This window comes from Trichechus manatus, unplaced genomic scaffold (assembly GCF_000243295.1).
Source record: "Trichechus manatus latirostris isolate Lorelei unplaced genomic scaffold, TriManLat1.0 scaffold00076, whole genome shotgun sequence".
Taxonomy (NCBI): Eukaryota; Metazoa; Chordata; class Mammalia; order Sirenia; family Trichechidae; genus Trichechus; species Trichechus manatus.
Genome location: NW_004444012.1, coordinates 11,509,646 through 11,518,930, shown reverse-complemented (window position 1 = coordinate 11,518,930; position 9,285 = coordinate 11,509,646). Strand labels below are relative to the sequence as shown.

Below are 9,285 nucleotides of genomic sequence, written 5' to 3'. Positions count from 1 at the left end.
TTTTTTTTTGTACCTTAGATGAAGGTTTACAGAGCAAACTAGCTTCTCATTAAACAGTTAGTAGACATATTGTTTTGTGACATTGGTTACCAACCCCACGATGTATAAACACTCTCCGTTCTCAACCTTGAGTTCTCAATCACCAGCTTTCCTGTCCCTTCCTGCCTTCTAGTCCTCGTCCCTGGGCTGTTGTGCCCCTTTAGTCTTGTTTTGTTTTATGGGCCTGTCTAATCTTTGGCTGAAGGGTGAACCTCAGAAGTGACTTCATTACTGAGCTAAAAGGGTGTCCGGGGGCCATACTCTCAGGGTTTCTCCAGTCTCTGTCAGGCCAGTAAATCTGGTCTTTTTTTTGTGGGTTAGAATTTTCTTCTACATCCTTCTCCAGCTCTGTCCAGAACCCTCTTTTGTGATCCCAGTCAGAGCAGTGAGTGGTGGTAGCCGGGCACCATTTAGCTATACTGGACTCAGTCTGGTGGAGGCCTTGGTAGCTGTGGTCCATTAGTCCTTGGGACTAATCTTTCCCTTGTATCCTATTCTCTTCATTCTCCCTTGCTCCTGAAGGGGTGAGACCAGTGGAGTATCTTAGATGGCTGCTCACAGGCTTTTAAGACTCTAGACACTACTCACCAAGGTAGAATGTAGAACATGTCTTTATAAACTGTGTTATGCCAATTGAACTAGATGTTCCCTGAGACCATGGTCCCCACAGCTCTCCGCCCAGCAATTCAGTCCCTCAGAGAGTTTGGATGTGTCTACGGGGCTTCCATGACCTTTCGTCGTACAATCAAATTGCTTTTTTCATGTAACAATTCAACTTCGAGCATATTTTCCTATAGTACATTCTTTTTGACAGCTACAATTATTCCACTGTATGGATGAACCAAATATATTTAATTAGTTCTCTATGGGCATTTAGGCTGTTTCAAGTTTTTCTTTGTTTCTTTACAAACAAAGCTGCAGTGAATATCCCTGCATTTATGCCTTTAAACAATTCTGAGAATATAATTGTAGAGTGTATTTTTAGAAGTAAATTTGCTAATTCAAATATAATTTTTTTTTCCTTTTTTTAAATTGTACTTTAGGTGAAAGTTTACAGTTCAAGTTAATCTCTCATACAAAATTTTTATATACATATTGTCATGTGTCCCTACAATGTGACAGCACTCTCCCCCTTTCTACCCCGCATTTCCCATGTCCATTCAACCAGTTCCTGTCCCTTCGTGCCTTCTCATCCTGCCTCTAGACAGTCAAATACAAATTTTTATTGATACCACCAAATGGCTTTCCAAAAAATTCCGATTTACATTATCTTCTACAGCAAACGAGAATGTCTAACATCTGGATTTTGTTGTTGTTGTTAGGTGCCTTTGAGTTGATTTTGACTCATAGTGATTTTATGTGACAGACTAGGACTGTCCTATAGGGTTTTCTTGGCTGTAATCTTTTTGGAAGCAGATTGCCAGGTCTTTTTCCTGAAAAGCCAGTGGGTGAGTTTGAATCACCAACCTTTTGGTTAGCAGCCGAGTGGTTAATCATTTGCACAATAATCAGTGTATTACAAGTTATTTAGTTTATGGATTCCAATTTAAGTAGAAGGAAGGAAAGGAGAGAGATAAAAACCAATACTTATGATTGTCTACTCTGAGTCAGATGATGTGCTAATCACGTTCACATATGTTAACTCACTTAATTGCTCCAAAAACCCAAGGTAGTAGAAGTAACCCCATTTCATGGATGAGGCAACTGAAGGTAAAGACAGTTATGTGATAACAGGACTTACAAGCCCATTTCTCTACCTTACCTAAATTGTCCATTATGGGTTATCAGGAGAAGGCAGGAGAAGATCCTCAACCTCATCCACTCAGACTCAGCTTGGGTGTTTTTAGAATCCTGGATCCCATCCCACAAGGCTTGTCCTCTAAATCTACCTGGTGTGTGTGTGTGTGTGTGTGTGTGTGTGTGTAGATACATAGACAGACAAAAGGACATGGTGTGGGCAGAATGAAGCACAAGCCAGGAAGAGAGGGTGGGAAGAAGTGCAGGAAGGGGAGAGAGTAAAGAACAGCAGAGGACTGAGTCAACAAAGTCTCCCTCCATCCCATCCCTCCTCACTCTACTTTCTCCTTCAACTTTACCCCAATGTAGCCTGCTTGGTGGTGTCAGAACCCTGGCTGACACTCCAACCTCCCACCTCCCTGTCACTGAATGGCTCAGAACTCTCACCCACCAGCCAGCTGAAGGGGACTGTCACTCTGGACCAAGGAGAACCAGCTGTCTGCTCTCCCTGTCTGTCTGTCTGTCTCTCTCTCTCTCACACACACACATACACTCCTGGCCTCCAACGGAGAACCAACACTGGGGCTAGGGATTGGTAGGAGTCTCCATCACCATGCCCAGATATTGGTTGGGAAGCCTGACCCTGTAGCTCAGGCCACTGCTGTCCCCAACTGTGAGGAGGGATGTGTGGTTTCAACCATGAACCTTCAGCTTTTTGCCTCAAGGATCCAAAACCTCAATAAAATGCATCTCTGCAAGGAGTCCTCCTCCACCAGCATCCGGTTAGTCTGTGTCTGAGGCTGCCTCTGAGGAAGGACAGAGAGACCCTCACCTCAGGGTCAGGCAGGGCTTCCAGGCAGTTCCAGGGACACCTGCCCTCATGGCCTTTTGTTTGTTTTTAATTTTAAGAAGATAATTTTTATATTATAAAAGCAGCACATGTTCATCATGGTAACACTAGAGAATGCCAATAGGCAAAAAGAAGAAAACATACACAGACAATTACTATTTACATCTTTTGGAATAGGCTTCAAAATCCTTTGTTCATATACATATATATTTTTAATAAAAGTCAATTCATATTTTACACATTATTTTGTGACCTAAACTTAATATATTATGTATATATTTCTCCATCAATATATCCAATTTTTCAACATTATATGAATACTGTGAAGAATTCTGCGGTGAAGATGCACACCAGTCCCTAGTAACAGGATATTTAGGTTGTTTCCAGCTTTTCCACATTATAAACAGCACTCAGATGAATAGTATATCTAAATATTTGCATACATCCTAAATACTTTCCTTAGTCTAAATTTCCCACGAAAGTAATGGGAAAAGTAATAGGTCAATGTCAATTATGATTTACTCTTTTCCAACTAGGATTAGGTAAGTGTAGCAGAAAGAGCGTGGGATATGGAGTCACATGGGCTCTGTATTCAAATTTCAGCTCTGTACTTACATGTCATTTGGGAAAGTCACCTAGCCACTCTGAGCCTGTTTTCTCAACTTTTAAAATGGGACTATGATGCAACCATGGTCTGTAAATCAAGAGATGCCACCAAAGACAAACTTTTATTATTCCATCTCATGCCAACATTAAGCCTGTTACTGGTGTTGTGGTGTGGTGGGAGATGGGTCTTTCCAAGGCTCCCCCTTGGTGTTGCCCAGTGTCCTTCCCAGAGCTCAGTTTCCATGGGACCTTCTGAGGACAGGAATGGTGCAGGAAGGGCAAGAGGACTTTTATCCCTAGTATCCCCTATTTTGATTCCTAGGGGATGCTGTCTATTTGGACAGTGAGCCTCAGAGACAGGAGTATGTCATGAACGATTACGGCTTCATCTACCAAGGGAACAAGAACTGGATCTACCTGTGTCCCTGGAACTATGGACAGGTGACTCTTAGCCTTGCTAACAGCCCATGCATGCCCTGGACTCATGGGGACAAGGGAGTGGGAGCAGGGTGGTAGAGGGGTGCCCCTTATTCAAGGTTCACCTAGAATTGCTGACAAATGCAAACTATAGTGAGCTAGGAAGATGCGAGATGCAACTACAAGAGCTAAAGAAGCAACCATAGTAAGTGGTGAGGTCCATTCTTTGCTGATCATGTGTGAGTTGTACAACAGGATCTAAGGGGGAAGGGCAGCTAAAGGCATCCCACAGTAACTGCACTGAGTATGAGGGTGAAAGGGACAGCAATGATGGTGACAATGATGGTGCCTGATATTTTTGTTTGTTAACCTTGTTTCCAGGGGTCCCCATTTTTCCACTGTCTCCCCTCATCCTCACAGACCCAGGTGAAGGAACCTCAGATTCATCTTGTCACTTTTCCCCTGAACATTCCATAGAAAAGCAGGGCTGATGAGCGGCAATGCATCTCCCTCCCAGTTACTATTGCCTTTTTATTTCTTTGTTTGTTTCAATTATATGTCCTTTTCATTACAAAAGTAATACACAATTGTTTTAAAAAGAACTTTTCAAAGAAATATTACAGAAATGGGTATCTAGAACCTGAAGGTCGCCCTAAGCACTGTCACCAGCTTGGTGTATATTCCTGTACATTGTATTTTCATTGTATTTCACATATTCTAAAACATATGATTTTATTTGTAAAAATCACATCATACTAATCTGGATGCTCTGCGACTTCTGCTTTCATAAAAACTAGCCTCTCTCTTAAAGCTTGGCCCATAGCAGACGCTCCTGGAAGTCCAGTGCCAGGCCAGTGGAGAGGGTGCGCTGGGCCGAGCCCTGGCACCAGAACACTGTGGGGAGGGAGAGGCTCATCGGCGAGGCCCTAGGGGTTCTTGTGGAGCCTTTTGTCAGTTTAATATGGGTTCCTCTCCTGGACTTGCCCAGATAGAACTCTGCTACATGGGGTCTTCAGGCCCAGCCTTGGCCCTGGTGTATCTATAGCCAAGATGAGACATGGCAGCCTCAACTGCCCCCAATTGACATCTCCAACTGCTCATTCATCATGGACACATTGGGGATCGAGCAGAGCCCCTAGACAGGAGTTTGCTGCCATCTGCCAAAAACAGAAGTGAGGAGTTGCTGCTTTCTGAGCTCCAGTTCCCTCTTTTTCTATCTCTCTTGTTCGGTAAATGTATATTGAATGCCTGCTCAGTGCTAGGCAGGGTGCTAGGTACCGGAGATATAAAGATGAATAAAACATTGTCCCTGATCCCACAGAATGGTGGGGACGCAGACACATGAACACTTTAGTTATCACGCGGTTACCTCAATGAAAATATTGAGAGAAGGGCATAGGGGTTTGGGAGTCTGGAGGAAGGACACTTGGTTGGGTGTGGTGGGCGCTGGGGGAAGCTTCATAGGAAAGGAATTAGTGTCTGTACTTAGTTAGCCAAGTGAAGGGAGGATGGAAGAATATTCTAGGCAGAGGGAAGGCTTGAACAAAGATGAGAAATGGTATGCCTGCTACCGCAGTTACAAGGAGTCTGATACTGCCGGAGCAAAAATGGTGAGGCAGGGGTTATTGAGACATGAGGCTGGAGAGGCAGGTGGTGGGCAGATCAGGGAGGGTCTTGCGTGCCTTATAAGGAGGCTGGAGTTTTTGTTCTGTAGGACATAGGGAGCCTTTGGAAGTTTTAAAGCAGAGAGTGAACTGGTCAGACTGTCCCCTGGGGAATATGGATCAGAGTAGCCTCCAAATTCATTTTATTACCCAGTGTTATAAGGGAATAAATCCACTCATTTACACTCATTCAGCCAACATGTATGGAGTCCCTGCTATGTGCTGGGCACTGTGTCAGGCCTGGGATCTAGAGCTGTGAAAAGAGCTGGAGAGCAGCAGAATGTCCACTCAGGTGGGAAAGATAGACCTCAACTATATCATCGTAGCTGACTCTGATGAGTGCAGGGGACATATCCAACTAAACCAGGTTCGGGCTCAGGCAAGTTCCCAGTGGAAGTGGCACTCATGCGGAGCCTAAGGGCAAGGAGGAGCCAACCTGCCTTGAGTGGGAAGTTTCCGTAGCTCACATAGAATTAGTCACTCCAGAGCCCCACTGAATTATGGGTGCCTTGGTAGGTTGGCGCCATCATCTCAGCAATATTTGCCAATCATGAGCTGGGTCAACAGATGGCGGGAAAGATGAGGCAATGTGGTTTTAGCAAGAACATCCCAGGGGCTCTAGAAGTGTGGAGACTGAAGACGGGAAAGGGAAAAACAAACTTTTCAGCTAGTTAGGCTTGTTGGGAAAAAACAAAACAACAAACAAAACCGGCAGTAGCAGCAGCTACTTCAAAATGAGGGGGAGCTTTGGCTTGCAGGGCTCACAAACCAGGTGAGTCATGGCCCCAGAGCTTTGAAGCCCCTCACCTGCCTGCAATGCAGTTAATGACCTTTCTGTTTAGCACAGCTATCTCCCAAATGAATCTAGATTCCACGAACCCACTGCATCAGAGAGCAGAGCAAGGTGGGTCATGAATTTCTTCATGTATACCCATGTACCATGGATAGGCACCTCACCTGTCTGCATCTCCCCTTGCAGTTTGAAAAGAACATCATAGACATCTGCCTGCAGCTGCTAGACAAGAGCCTGAACTTCCAGATGGACCCAGCCACGGACTGTGTCCTGAGAGGAAGCCCCGTCTACATCAGTAGAGTGGTGTGCGCCATGGTGAGGTCCAGGCATGTCCAGGGAGGGAGGAAGCTGTGCAGGGGGATCCCTGCCCACTCAAAGTTGCCCCCTGCAATGGGGGTTCGAAGAGTCAAGAGGCAGGGGGCCCACTGGCAAAACCATTTTGGATGAGACTGACACCAGAAGGTGGCTATGACAGGTTTTTTCAGCTGAGCTCTGAGATAGCTGGGCGTTGGCAACCACTTCTTTTAATTCCAAATTGTGTGGGAAGGACTGAGTGTAGCCCCAGTTCTAGATTTTCTTTGCTCTGAATATTTTTAAAAGCTCTCAGAGCCAAGCTCCAGTTTGGAGGGCAGGGTGTTGGTGGTGGATAGAAACAGAATCATAAACTAATTAATAGTGGAGCACAAGTCAGAATAGCCAGCGCCCCCATCCCCGCCCCACCCCTTTACCCAGCAGGTCTGAAAGTTCTCAGGTAAAATGAGGTCAAAAGCCTCTTCTGTGTCTCAGGCTCATGGGCCTTCCAAATCAGCCACATGTCATGTCTTGTTGAGGAAAAGGATGATTCTAATGCTTCTATATGTGGCTGCTCTTCAGATCAACAGCAACGATGACAATGGGGTGCTCAGTGGAAACTGGAGCGAGAATTACTCAGATGGTATCAACCCTGTGGAGTGGACCGGCAGTGTGGCCATCCTGAAGCAGTGGCACGCCACAGGCTGCCAGCCAGTGCGCTACGGGCAGTGCTGGGTCTTTGCTGCTGTCATGTGCACAGGTAGGAAGCCCTGCCTGGGAGGGAAAGTGTCCCACAGAAATATCAAAAATACAATAGTTCACGGATTAGCCTTTCTGAACTGTTCTTGCACCAGCCTCACCCAGTCCCCACCAAGGGACATTTGGAAGGAAGCCCTCTCCGTCTCAATTGTCCCATTATTGACCTTAGGCTTCACATACTTGGGCCTATTTTAAAGCTGGAACTTCCTCGACTTGGTGCCCTTCCTTTTTCTGAGCTTGGCCAACCCAATGGAATATTCCTAAGAGCCTCACTGGGAATTGTCCAGGTCCAAGACAGGAATGAGATAAGAGGCCAAGTAATTAGAAAACTTACAAATGCGTTAGTACCTCTGGAGCACAGAGAGTGGACTTAATGCTGACGGGCATGTGGAAGGGAAATGTGAGTCTGAGTTGTGGTATAGGCTATGGGCCAGAAAAGGATGGCATCTTAATAACATGACCTTGAATTTGGAGTTGTCAGCAGTTTAAGGGGCCTGGGGGCCTGACAGGGAGTTAGGGATTGTGGGAAAATAGGAAAGTAGCTGTTCAGATAGGCAATGGATGCTACATTTTAAAAAAAAACCAAACCCGTTGCCATTGAGGGGACTCTGGCTCCTAGTGACCCTACAGGACAAAGTAGAACTGTCCTATAGGGTTTCCAAGGAGCAGCTGATGGACTCGAACTGCCAACCTTTTGGTTAGCAGCCAAACGATTAACCACTGCGTCTCCAGGGCTCCATTAGTAGAAGAAAATCTGAAAAAAATGAATATGGGGAAAAGAAGGCAAATGGAAGTTGGTTTGTGTGTGACAAGAGGAGCGAGCAGGAGGAGGTGGGGGGGATCTTGAGGGAACTGACACCTGAAATGAGTCACACTCTGGCAGTAAGAGGACAAGTGTAGACTCCTGCTCCTGGCCCTCTCCATCACCCAAACTCCCATGCCTAGGCCAGCTCTAGCCTCTTAGCATGCATACCCGTCTACATCACAGTCAGGACGTTATTATCCTTGTTATCTGGGGAAAGAGGCCAATAAGGCTTTTGCTAACAGCGTTTTCTAGTCCAATCCAGGGAGGCCAGCTCTGCCCATAACTTAGTGTTTATTGAGGATTCAGGTCTTTTGTATAAACATTCCCTGTGGGACAAAGCTTGATGCGGTCTGTGTGCATGTGTGTGATGTGTGGCAGGCTTGTCTATGGGCTCTCGGAGTTCAGAGCTCCATGTCAACAAGACCTGGAGGAAACCCAGAGAGCCCCAGGATGCTAAACTGCAAAGTAGAAACCCCAGGTCTCCCACAAGGGCACAAGGGAGTTTCTGTCAGTTCCAACAGGCGGTGATTTTAACGGGTTGATAATGAAGAAGTCTTGAGCTTACTCCACCTCTGTAGCTGCAGAGTCCTATCTTGAGTTGGATGCTTTGATTACCCAGAAAGAAGGAGTTCAACAGCTTTGATAACCAAAGTCATGGATATATGGGTGAACTAGGAGGTCTGAGGAAGCAGGCACATCACTGACAGGCAGAGAATGGATCTTGTGCAAGATAGAGAGGGAAAGGCCTAGAGTCTAATCGGCCAGGTGTGTGTGTGTTTGTGTGCGGAGGAGAGGATCATCATGGTGTTGGGTGTGGTTGTCTAGAACTGGGTGATGAAAGGTAGGGAGGGCCAGTGAGTGGAGATTATGCAACAAGAGTAGACCAATTAAGATGTTTATGAGAATCATGGCCCTTTAATGACCTAGGAAGCAAAGGGTCGGGCAAAGAGGGTTGAATCCATGGCCCTCTCCAACTGCAGCTCAGTCAGCACCAGCCTTTCCCAAAAGGGCCACTGTGTTGTATATTGAGAAATATATCAATTTGAGAAGCTTGTTCATTCATCCAACAACATTTATGGAGTCCCTACTCTGTGCGAGGCACTGTACTCCAAGTACTCTTGGATACAAAGATGGGTAAGACTCAGCCGCTATCCTCCAGCAAAGTCAAAGTTAAGGATTTAGTCAAACCCCGTAACCCAATACAGCTGTCAAAGCATGTTTATTATTATTATTTCACAATTGCAATGGCTGCTATTTATTGAAGACTTCTTTTGTGTCAGGCACTGTGCTAAAAACTTGTCAGCCTAGAGTAATAGTGAAGCAT

At 45.7% G+C, this 9,285-nt stretch overlaps 1 protein-coding gene across 2 annotated transcripts in view; it reads left to right on the top strand.

Annotated features, from left to right (window-relative positions):
- The window catches only part of TGM5 (transglutaminase 5), a 42,169-nt gene that overhangs the window by 14,419 nt on the left and 18,465 nt on the right, over positions 1–9,285 (top strand). For both annotated transcript variants that reach the window (XM_004380681.2, XM_004380680.2), the window contains 3 exons: positions 3,555–3,673; positions 6,293–6,421; positions 6,980–7,157. In XM_004380681.2, coding sequence (XP_004380738.1) covers positions 3,555–3,673; positions 6,293–6,421; positions 6,980–7,157 — 426 coding nt within the window. The remainder of the gene's footprint in view (positions 1–3,554; positions 3,674–6,292; positions 6,422–6,979; positions 7,158–9,285) is intronic.